General features: G+C 52.8%; 1 protein-coding gene across 1 annotated transcript; it reads left to right on the top strand.

The window, feature by feature from the left end:
• The first annotated feature begins 2,327 nt into the window (after positions 1 to 2,327).
• RABIF (RAB interacting factor) lies at positions 2,328 to 4,767 on the top strand. The gene is made up of 2 exons (XM_005530183.3): positions 2,328 to 2,519; positions 2,586 to 4,767. The coding sequence occupies exons 1-2, from the start codon at positions 2,334 to 2,336 to the stop codon at positions 2,826 to 2,828; spliced, it is 429 nt and encodes a 142-aa protein (XP_005530240.1). The 5' UTR covers positions 2,328 to 2,333; the 3' UTR covers positions 2,829 to 4,767.
• The last annotated feature ends 7,241 nt before the right edge of the window (positions 4,768 to 12,008 follow it).

Below are 12,008 nucleotides of genomic sequence, written 5' to 3'. Positions count from 1 at the left end.
TCAGGCTCTGCTCCCAGGGAACAAGGGACAGGACAAGAGCAAACGGCCTCAAGCTGTGCCAGGGGAGGGTCAAGTTGGAGACTGGGGAAAATTTCCCTGAAGGGGTGGCCAGGCCATGGCACAGCTGCCCAGGGCAGTGGTGGAGTCAACATCCCTGGAAGTGTTCAGAAGACAAGTAGAGGTGGCACTTGGGGACATGGGTTAGTGGTGAATGTGGCAGTGCTGGGGAAGTGGTTGGACTCAATGATCTTGGAGAGCTTTTCCAGATTAAACAATTCCGTAATTCTGATACAGTAGAGCTGCAGTTGCAAAAAATTACAGCTCCTTTGTCCACTGTGGGCATATGGGATGAATGGAGCCCAGAATGAATTCATCTGCAAAACAAGATTCTGTTGATTTCAGGGCAAACTGCAGCATTCTGCCCCAGGAGCCTTTGATGGCTCCAAATCCTCTGTGTGCTACCTGGTCCCCCATAAATAGCTCACCACTCACTCCAGATGTTCAGGAGCCTCTCCTGACACCTTGTCCCCAAAATTGCTCCATCATTCTTTAGCCAGCGAGAAGTGGGGAAGCGAAGAAGGGTGCAGGCCCTGTTTGGGGAGTGCAGCACTCACTGGGAAGCACTCACTGGTCCCAAACATGGATCTGTCTTCACCTGTGCCACTCTGACACCTACAGAGAGACAGTGCAGGGGGAGTCCTTGGGCTCTGATACTGACCCTGGAGCTGTCAGCAGCTCCTCTCCCTTCCCTGATGAGCCCTGCTCTCCTGCAAATGAGAGCAGGGCTCAGGGGGAATTCAGCTCCAGGAGTGATGTGTCCAGTGTGTGTTTGGGCAGAAACTCAACAGTTGGGCAGATTGAAGCAGCAGCATCAGAACTGGGTCACAGCAGGATGTGACTCCACAACAATGGCCAGCACACCCATCCTTGCCTTTCCAGGACAGGATGTACTGAAGGATTTGAAGAGGAACTGGTGTTTCCAGGGAGGTAATGCACAGTATAAATCTTCAAAATGCTCTGTGTTGGTGCTGGAGTTGAGAAAATGTACAGGCTCCTGCTGAAAGCAAAACAAAGGGACAAAATGTTCTGCTTGGGAGGAAGCTGGTAGCAATTCTCCTTGGCCAGCAAGAGTGAAGCTTTGCTTTGTGAGTAATCCAGCAGAAGATGCTAAAAGGCAGATCAAGAGTGAGTTTTCAACAGAGAAAGCTCCCATGTAAGGCTCAAGAATTGGCCAAAGGTCCTGTTAGCAGGTTTTTGTTTACCTCTTGAATTGTTCACAAGGACTGTAACGATGAGAGAAGCCACTCCAGCCACCAGCCCTGACCAAGCAGCCCAGCCCAGCAGCCTTGGCCACAAGCTGGAGACATCAGTGTGGTGTTGTGCCACTCGGGTTTCATGGGCTGGGGACCTTGTCAGAAATGCCCCATCTGGTGTTAATGTGACGGGGTGAGAGCAGATGCAGCACCTGCAGCTGTGGATTTGCATCCCCTGGGCAGGCAGAGGGCTCGCCTTCCTCCCCCCACATCTGGCTGGGATTTCGCCCCTCACGGGCTGTTTTACCCCCAAAATGAGGATGTGCTGCAAGCCCTGTCCAACCTGCCCTTGAGCACTTCCAGGGCTCCAGGGACAGCCCGTGCCAGGGGCTCAGCCGCTCCCAGGCCGGGATTCCCGGGACAGGAATATCGGGACAGGAATCTCGGGACAGGATTCCCAGGACAGGAATCTCGGGACAGGATTCCCAGGACAGGATTCCGGGGACAGAATTCCGGGACAGAATTCCCGGGACAGGATTCTCGGGACAGAATTCCGGGGACAGGATTCCGGGGACAGAATTCCGGGACAGAATTCCGGGACAGAATTCCCGGGACAGGATTCCCGGGACAGAATTCCCGGGACAGGATTCCCGGGACAGGATTCCCGGGACAGAATTCCCAGGCCGGGATTCTCGGGACAGGATTCCCGGGACAGAATTCCCGGGACAGAATTCCCGGGACAGGATTCCCGGGACAGAATTCCCGGGACAGAATTCCCGGGACAGGATTCCCGGGACAGAATTCCCGGGACAGGATTCCCGGGACAGAATTCCCGGGACAGAATTCCCGGGACAGGATTCCCGGGACAGGATTCCCGGGACAGAATTCCCGGGACAGGATTCCCGGGACAGAATTCCCGGGACAGAATTCCCGGGACAGGATTCCCGGGACAGAATTCCCAGGCCGGGATTCCCGCCCCGATCTCCCCGACGCTCCCGGGATGGGGAGCGGGGCGGGGACACGGCAATGACGTCATTGCGTCGTTCCGCTGACGCCACGCCGCCGGCCCCGCCTCTCGCCATGGCGGCGCCCTGCGCGGAGATGGAACCGGCGGCCCCTCCTCCGTCCCCGCCCGCTCCTCCTGCGGCCGCGCCGGGCTCTGCCGGGCTCGTGTGCGCGCAGGGCCGCAACCTGCGGGCCGTGCTGTGCCAGCGCTGCGGCTCCCGGGTGCTGCTGCCCGGCGCCGCCACCTTCGCCCGCCGTGAGGTACCGGGGGGTTCGGGGGGGGGCGGGCGGTGCCGGCCGGGCGGTGACGGCCCCGTGTCTCCGCAGCTCCTCCTGCCCGCCATGAGGAAGAAGGCGGCGGCGGCGGCGGCGGGAGGCGGCGGGGACGTGCTGCGGGAGCACTGGCTGGTGCGCGACATGTTCTCCTTCGAGAACGTGGGATTCACCCGCGACGTGGGAAACGTCAAGTTCCTGGTGTGCGCCGACTGCGAGGCGGGGCCCATCGGCTGGCACTGCCTCGACGACAAGGACAGCTTCTACGTGGCGCTGGAGCGTGTGGCCCACGAGTGACGCCGGGCCCGGGCCCCGGGCCGGGAGCTGGGCCCGGCCGCCGGGGGCCCCGAGAGCCCCGCGGCCGGACAGCGCTGCGGACCGAGCGCACTGCTCACCCCGGAGCCTGGCTGCCCACAGCCGCTGCTCCGCGCTGGGACTGCCTCACAGCCCCGCTGGTCACTGTTTCCCACATCCACAGGCTGACCCGCCTCAGGAATTGCAGCCCTGGCACGGCTAACTCCTCACCTGCACCCGCGTGGGAAGAGTGGTGCTGCTGGGAGGGTCCCTGTACCCTGCAGGAACAGCTCACCCTGACATTTTTGCCACGTAACCTGATCTGCTCCAGTCTGGCTGCTCGTTTCCCTGGTGGCTGCTGTTGCTCCAGGGGGCTGAGGTGTCTCTCGTGCTGGTGGCCCTGTGACATGTAAATGGGGGCACTGGCACAGGGTAATGGGGACAGGACTGCTGCACTGAGTCGTAGTGGCAGCTGAAACTGTCTGTCCTGCAGCCAGAGCAGTTCCAAGGTTTAAGGCTGAATCTTCTGTTGATTTTCAGAAGGAATGTTCACTGCCCCAAGCTCTAACATTTATGTTCTCCAAAACCTCATCCCACCTGACAGCTGTGCTCTGTGACAGTTGTGTCACCTGAAGTGAGTGTAAGGCATCCCAACTCTCATGTGCAGTTCTATTAACTGAGTACTTGGGAAGAAAACACAAGGTTGAATGTACAGACAGCATAGACTGATAGAGCAGACAGCAAAGAAAATGTGCCAGATCATAGAGCTTTCAGGCAGCAAAAGTGAAGAGATTCCAGCCTGAAAAGGATCTGAATCATTGGACAGGCAGTGCTGAAGCATGTCAGAACATGTGTGTGTGTTAAACAGTGGTGTCAGGAAGGACATCTAAATGCTGGTGGTGAGAGTAATCTGGGATATTGTGACCAGTTTTGGTTTCTGCCTTTTGAAAGCTGGACAAGCTAATTAAAAATTGAAGGAGGCTGCAGCAGCTGTGGTTCTCCCTGCATTTATCACTGCTGGTAATCATGGCCCAGTTCATTCTCTATTGCTAACCCCTGTATGTGTGGCAGCTCTCCAGGGGTGCTCTGGGATCCCTGGTGCTGTGCCTCACTGTGGGACACCTCGCTGTCCTCTGCTCATACACACTTGTGTGCTAACCCAGCTGTGCAGGCGTAGCTGTCACTGTGCTGGGGTGATGTTCTTGTTTGTGCCATCAAACTCAAGGTGGGGTGTAGGTCTGTCCTCCCAAGGCTGTGGGAAGAACCTTTCCCTTGCCCCTCTAATGAAACAATTTTGCTGGCAAGGCTCTGTAAGGCAGGCACAACCTCAGAGGAAGCTCCCAGAAGAGGCATCCTGACAGCAGGAGGGGCAGAAACAAGTCCCTTCTTCCTGCAGTGCTTGAGCACCTGCACTTCTGAGGTTTGGAGACTCTGCCTTAATGTGTGGCCTGTTCTGGGGCTTCTCTGTCAGGAACCTCTGCTGTGGGCAGCCAGGATTTATCAGGGGAGGGAGAGGGGCAGAACTGTGGTCTGGGGGCTGAGGGTCTTGCTGAAGCAGGAGGCAAATCCTGTGCTGTGTCCTTGGTAAATGTGTCAGATGGACATTTGTCATGGAAACTGCTTCTTCCCTCCTGCCCTCCCTGTCTCTCAGCGCTAAGCCCAAGGGCTGCACAGGTTCATCAAGGAGATGTGCCTCAAAGGACAAGAGAGCTTCACTTGGGTTCTGCACAGGCATGGCAAAATGGTGGGATCACATCACTAATTTCACACTTTGATTTGCATTGCTGTATCTTAGGGTATGTGTTCTGACTTGTAATACCCCACTTATAGTCCATGTTACTTCAATATGCTGTGCTGCACAAGCTGCATTTTGAAGGCACCACTGTGCAGAACAGACTGGAAGTCAGCTTGGTTAATGCTGAATAAATGACCTCCAAAAATGGTACACGTGTATTCCTGAGTAGTGGGTGGCACTGGGATGGAGCTGGGTGGGGTGGCAGCTCTCCCAGTCAGAAGAGCAGCCCTGGAGAGATGGGAGAGCTCAGGTCAAAGGCCTTCACATTGCAATGGCAACAACTGAAATCCACCTCAGCACAGCACTTGGAGTCCTGTGAGCTCCTGCTCCTCTTCGGTGGGAGGGGGAGGTGAATCCTCCATGGATTCCAGGCGTGCTTTCTGCTGACTCTTAAATATTAAATAGGATCACAAAGACTTGAAATACCGAGAAGAAATGAACAGTCCGATGGGAATTCTTGAGAAGAAGCTTTTGTACCATGAGATCTTGAGGGTCATTCAGCCTCAGGTAGGGTCTTGTGTTCCTGCAGCTTGGAGAGGCCATGAGAGACACCCCTGCAGTGCAGGTGATGGGACAGCTGTGCTAATTCATGTTCCCTAAGGTGGCTGAGAATTTCAGGGAGGGTGGGCAGGAAGTGGGGAGGAGGCAGCATCACTGTGGAATTCCATTTCAGGCAGCTCCACTGTGCTGTTTATGGAGCTTTGTGGGAGGAGTGTCCCAGTCAGCAGCTGAGGCCTGGGGGAAGAGCAGCTGCTGCTCCACTGGACACATCACCAGGTCTAGGATCTGCTGAAGCTGCACCATTCCTGTGTCAATGGGAGCTAATAAAAACTCACATAGACTCACAAATATTGTAATTGCTTTTTATCCAGCATGTTGAAAAGCTGTTTTCTAGTTCCCTGCAGTAATGCTAGAAAATAAGGATAGACACCCCTCAGTCATGGGAAGCACTTACATAGGAAAAGCTCATCTTTCTCTGTCAACACCAAGACAGTGCAGAAACCCTTATTTCCACGTGTAGGTCACTTTAAATTAACTTGAAAATGGGTTCTTCTATTTAATGTCTGCATAGATTTGACTCCTGAGACCATCCTGTGTTAAGATGTAGCAGTGCCTGGAGAGGAAACAGTAACATCATGTATCCCTTGCTCCAGCCAATCCCTCCAGCAAGGTCCAGGGGGGCAAGTAATAAAAATTTTGTCTAATTGCTTCCCAGTGTGGATTTAAGGCATGCCTGGTATGCGTGAGTCAAGTGTTTATATGTCATGAATGTGTTCAGGATGGTTAAAAGCACACCTTGCTCCACTCTGGCTCTGGTGTTGGGATGGGTTCACAGCCCAGAGCCGTGGGCTGGGCTTGGCTGACATTGGCACCTCCTGTAGCTTCACCTCTCTGCTCCCATTCCCACCCAAACCTCCCACTCCAGCAGCTGCTGAACGTTCAATTTGATAACTTAAGCTAAAGCTTCTTTTCTTGGCTGCTGGGTTGCACATGGGAGTTTGGGTGCAGTGTGTGAGATGTGAGATGCTCCAGGGGCAGGGGCAGGATGAAGGCCCTCCCTCCTTTTGGCAGCTGCAGTGAGATCAGCTGAGCTGCCCTGGAGAACAGCCACAAGTTATGCATTGCACAGAGGTCACAATCACACTCTTCCTTCCCTAAATTAATTACATTTCACTGAATCAGGTAAGTGGTGCATGGAGCAGGGGCTGGGATTCAAGGCTCCCTCTTTCCCAAGCTCTGCAAGTCAGCCAAAGGCCTTGGTGCCTGAGCCTGCCAAGACCTGAGGTCTCTCATTGATTCCTCACCTCTTACTGAAAGAATCTTGAGAAGAGCAGTGATGACAGTGTGGACTTTGAAGCAGTAGCTTGGGGAACTTTGCTGTTTGCTTCCCTGCTGTATCCTAGGGCTAAATCCTTATGGAGGAGCCCAGCAGGGATGAAAGTGAGATCACTGTGACACGTGCACAGTGTCTGTGGGACCTGCTGCCTGCAGGTGTGGAGGGAAATGGCTCAGCAGAGCTCAGAAAAGAGCTGTGGTTGATGAAAGCAGGGCCAGCTTGGTGAGGGAGGGGGTTGTGGCATCCCCTGTCCTGCACAGCTCACCTTGCTGCATTCCCTAAACCTCTGTGTTAGCAGGGACTGCCCCATCAGCATGGGCAGTTCTGCACGGAGATGTTTGGGGGAACAGGGATTTCTGAAATGCTTTATGAATTTTCCTGAAGGTCATTTTACATATCTGACATTATACTCTCTGGCAGGAACGTAAGTAGGAGGAAAGGAAACAATTGAGATGAAATAGCTCCGGGGTCCTTGGACAACTGGTGCAGGGAAAGCATCCCTGCCTCCCACAGAGTCAGGTGAATACAGGCCAAACTCCATAATCAAAGAAACACTAAACCTCCAAGTATTTTGCCAAAAACCTACCAAATATTTTGAAGCTGCTTGGGGACACAAAAGGAAACCACAGCAGATGAGTGGAACCGGCCATAAAACTGCAGAGAGAATATGAGGGGTTTTATCAAAGCCAGCTTTGTTCTCTTTCAACCAACACTTTTATGCATTTCAGCATAAATACTTGAGTGCTGAGTTGTGAGGCAGCCAGGTCCCTTGGTGCAGCTTTGGTATGAGCACAGCGGGGCCCCTCGGTGACAGTGAGGGGAGAGAAGGGGGAGATGGCAGCCCAGCAATCCAGGTGAGAGCTGTGGGGCTGGATGGGGGAGAGAAGACAGATTTCTCAGCAGTGTGCTTTGGAGTGAGTGCCCCAGCACCTGAAAATGACCCAATCTTGCACAAAGTGAAAATTAAGTGCTAGGCTCTCTTCACAAAATCCCTGAGGATGAGTGAGCAGGTTCTGGGGTTGCTGAGATTACACTTCCATCCTCTGAGAGGAGGAAGCAGCTCTGGAAAAAGTGTTTCTTGGATCTTTTCTAAAACTCAAGCATGGCACAGTCCCAGTGGTTGCTGGGGTTTGCCTTTTGAAGTGCTGCACATCGAACACTGGGAGAGCTGCAGGGGTGGGAGCACCTGGGGGGGAGGATCTGTCCCTTGAGCATCCCAGGGCCATTTTCTGGGGGCCTAAGACATGAGCTAGTTAGACACAGCTTCTGCCTGGAGAAAGGCAGTGGCCCTTCCCTCCTTGGCCTCCTTGGCAAGGTTCTCAGCCGTGTGGGCTGAGCTGGACAGGGCAGCCCCAGGCAGGTTTGGAGCCCAGAAATGCAGCTGGACCTGGCAGTGGGGCATGTGCTGCCACAGCACCCATGCAGCTGCACAGGAGGCCAAAGCAGAGAGCCAGAGCTGTGTGTTTCCTGCAGCCCCAGCTGTGTGTGGCAGGACAGGCTAGAGCTGCCATCGAGGTCTGTCCTTCACAAGTAGAGCAATCAGGTGTAATTTGTGCGTTGATGGGATCCGCGTGTCCCTGAGGCGAGAGGCTGCGCTGGGAGGATTCCCCCGTGGATGTGTTTGTCCCTGCTTCTCCTCGCTGGGGAAGCAGCAGGGAGTGTGTGTATGCTCAGCTGGGCTTCTGCCCTCCCTTTCGTGTTCCTTATCTTCCAGGAGGCCCTGAATTCCCTGGGAGCAGACAGACAGTTGCTGTAATCGCTGTGCGTGCAGAGGCAGAGTGCTCCCGTCTGCTCGCTGCCAGGAGTCCCCTGTGCCATTGTTCCAACCCAGCTGGAAGAGATGCCCTGAGAGCAAGGGAAAATGAGCAAAGCCTTGTCAGCACAGGTATCCTTCCCCTCCTCAAGCAGCTGGCTCTGCACACTGCCTGGAATGCTGTGAACAGCAGGCTCTTTCCATGGCAAACATCCAGACCACATTGCAGAATCGCCGTTTAATTTGGAATATCTGGCAGTAGAACATGAGGACATGGCTTCAAGACCTTGTTGCCTCGTGCTTTCCTCTTCTTTTGGAGGACTTGGTTCTCTGTGCCAGATCATGGCAGGTCCAAGGGCTGGCACCAAAAAATGCCAGGACTCAGCAAATAGAACCCAGCTGCTGAAGAGGAAGGATGCTTGGAGAAAGGAGCAGCTTTGGGCTCCAGAGGGAGAGATCTCCCTTGGTAAGGAATACTGAAGTGTGAAGGCTGTAGCTGTGCATCAGCAGCAATCTGGGGGCTCTGCCCTTGTCAGCTCAATCCCAGGTGTCTCAGACTGGCTCTGGTGCCAGTGCTCCACAGGCCCTCTCACAGGCCAGCACTGCTCAGGGGGATCTGGTTCCATCCCTTTCCTCAAGGCCCCTGCTAGGATATGGGGATTTCTATTGGAAACTCAGTATGCTGGCACCAAAAGGGAATGTCTTGTGTGTAGCTGGATGGTACCCAAGACACAGCCCCTGATTTTGGGAGAGGTCACAGTGCCCAGTGCTGCACGTACTCAGGGCAGCACAACATAAATTGTAGTTTACTGGGACCCTCTGGCTCACTCCTTGGCACCCCCTTCACAGACAGTTTGTGCTGCTGATCCAGCTAAACTGGATGTGAAATTGGTCTTGACACAGAGTTAAGTGAGAAGAGGTTGTTGGCATGTGCAGCTGCACCACAAGGCCGGTGCAGTGCAGAACTGGGTGTCCTGGTTGTTGTGCAGTGCACTTGCAAAGCATCTCTGCCTTGTCCATGCATCCCTCTGCAGGTCACTGGACTGCCTGCAGTTCTCCAGCTCCACAGGGCTAATGGAGACATGAATGCTCAGCTCTGTCCTGGTGCCCTGCTCTTATCCATTGGTGTCACCATGAATTCCCAGAGGGTCTCCAGTCTGAGAGTGCACTGAGGAGATTTTGTTCCTACCTGCTTTACTGGTCAGCAATCCATAGGATTCTCAGTACAGCCACCCTGTGTGCTCTTTGGGTAGCAAGACCAACTCAGATCTGTGACACTTCCAGCCTCTGCTGACTACCACAGATGGATACAGCCCTGCCAGTGGAGTCTGGACTGTGGATGTGTCATGGTTTAACCCCAGCTGGCAGCTAAGCATCAACACAGCCCCTCATTCCCACCCCCCCTCCAAACTGTGATGGCAAGAGAAGTGGAAGGTGAAAGTGAGAAAACAGGTGGGTTGACATGAAGACTGTTAATGAAAAAGATTTTTTTTTAAAATGTGAGGGAAAAAAAACAACAAAGAGAGGAAAATAGAAAACAAGAAAAACAAGTGATACAAGAAAGCAATTGCTCATCACCAACTGCCCTAAGCCTGGCCAGACCCCACCATTCCCCCACCCTCTGTTTCAGGGCTGACCATAGCATGGTCTGAGATATCCCTGTGGTGAGTGGGGGACAGCTGTCCTGGATGTGTCCCCCCCCAGCTCCTGTTGCACCCCCAGCCCAACACTGGTGGGTCAGGGTGAGGGGCTGAACAGCTCCTGACTCAGCAGGAGCTAAATCATCCTGTGGGATCAGTGCTGTTTTCAGCAGAGATCCCAAACAGCACCACAAGGTGCTGTGGAGAGCTGTAACTGCCCCAGCCCAAACCCATCCAGGATGTGAGCTGTTTGTCACACTCACTCACTGCACCAGCTCTGACAGGTCCCATGGTCAGAAGGACCACATGACAGAGATACAGATGGGAATGTCCAAACTCTGGGAATAGGAATGAGTTGGTACCTGGTGCTGCTTCCTGACCAGCAGGGAGGAGAAGCTGCACAGCAAGAGAGAACTGGATTAATGAGTGGTTTTGGTTACCCACAAAAAAAAAAGAATCACAAAATGGTTTGGGTTGGAAAAGACCTTAAAGCTCATCTTGTTTCTACCCCTGCCACGGGCAGGACACCTCCCACTGTCCCAGGCTGCTCCAAGCCCCATCCAGCCTGGCCTTGGACACTTCCAGGGATCCAGGGGCAGCCACAGCTGCTCTGGGCACCCTGTGCCAGGGCCTCCCCACCTTCACAGGGAGGAATTTCTCTCCAGTATCCCACCGATCCCTCCCCTTTGGGCACCAGAAGGAACTCTAAGGTCTCCCTGGAGCCTTCCCTTCTCCAGGTGAACACTTCCCAAAAAAAGCCAATTAGTTGCCCTAAAAGAGAGACCAATTCCTCTAGCAGGGCAAGACAAGATATGTTTTCAGTATCTAAACCAAAAGTTAGTGTGGAGAAGACAAAATCTGTAGGCTAGGGACAGTTTACTCCCAGGTAACAAACTGAACTTGGAACAGGTTCAGGTACCAAAGTCTGGCATCATTTGAGACAGAGGCACTATCCAGCACAGACACAGCTCTCCAATACAGAGAAGCCACGGGCCTATCAGTGAGTTGCTCAGGAGGGCTTTGGATTCTAAATTAAAAACAACTGTTCTTGCTAGAGAAGCTTTTTCAGCTTTTACAAAAAGGAAATAGTAAAGGTTTGGTACCATAGAGCAGCAGGGAAAGGCAGGAGAGCAGCACTGAAAGAGTCTGGGCTGAAGCAATATTTAAAGTGAGCAAGGATGGGAGCAGCCCCTGCAATGTGGGCTTGCAGAGAACAAAAAAACAGGGCAGATAGTGAAGTCCATGCTTGCAGGAGCAGGATTAAAACAAGTGGATGAACAAATAATCTAAGATTTAAAAGCAGAGAATGTATTTAAGGTCATTAAACCAGGCTTTTATTTAAGGATTACCTCCAAAAAGCCAGGCTAATAGCATGGTGAGGTTACAAAATCAAGTGATCAAGGGAGAGAATGCTGATATTAAACTTGCTCATGAAACGTTAATCTGTGTGCAGACACTGCTTCAAGTGCTCCGACTGTCACAGAAGGAACCTCACAAAACAAAAACAGAGCCCAGCCCTTTGGGGTTCCACTCTGGCAGCTCAGGCACATCCTGCCACTTAATTGGACACTCCCTGCGGGGGCAGGATCAGGTATAAACAGGGTTTAATCATATAATTAGAGATACGCCTACTGCACATGTTCAGGGTTCTGGAGGCCTTCCCTTGCACAAACCACTCTGGCTATGCCTTCTGCACTTGTAATTCCCATATTTAAGTATTCCCAGCCCATCTGGGCTGTTTAGAACATGAATTAATTCAGTGCTGACTAGTTGAATGGTTTTCAGCTCTAAATGAAAGATATATCTTGGCACCTATGGTAAAGTCAGAAAGTACCTTGGACTTGATTAGCATAAGAGATCTGATAGCCAGGATGCCTTGGCAGGAATAAACAGAACTTTGAAGATTGCAAGAGGATTGAATCAAGCCTGGGATAGGAAAGAAGACTGAATCAAGTAGAAGAAATGTTGCAGAAATGTATGTTTATATGATGTTTAACCCAATCACTGTAGTGAAAAATGACTAGCTTTCCTAGAATGGTATATAAGCAGATGTAACCCACAGTAAAATCGAATTCTGATCACCAAGTCAGTCGTCCCCGTCTCTCCCCATCATTGATAGGCACCCAGCAAATATTCCCAAAACACTCATGGAGAATCC

This window comes from Pseudopodoces humilis, chromosome 26 (assembly GCF_049639895.1).
Source record: "Pseudopodoces humilis isolate 2021_Gansu_Grassland_sample_001 chromosome 26, ASM4963989v1, whole genome shotgun sequence".
Lineage (NCBI taxonomy): Eukaryota > Metazoa > Chordata > Aves > Passeriformes > Paridae > Pseudopodoces > Pseudopodoces humilis.
Note: the sequence above shows the minus strand (reverse complement) of the source record. Positions and strands in the feature narration are given on the sequence as shown.

Excerpts from the sequence above, each read along its gene's own strand:
- RABIF (XM_005530183.3), top strand. The coding sequence starts at position 2,334 with ATGGCGGCGCCCTGCGCGGAGATGGAACCGGCGGCCCCTCCTCCGTCC. Across the intron at positions 2,520-2,585 it reads CCACCTTCGCCCGCCGTGAG|CTCCTCCTGCCCGCCATGAG; the intron begins GTACCGGGGGGT and ends GTGTCTCCGCAG.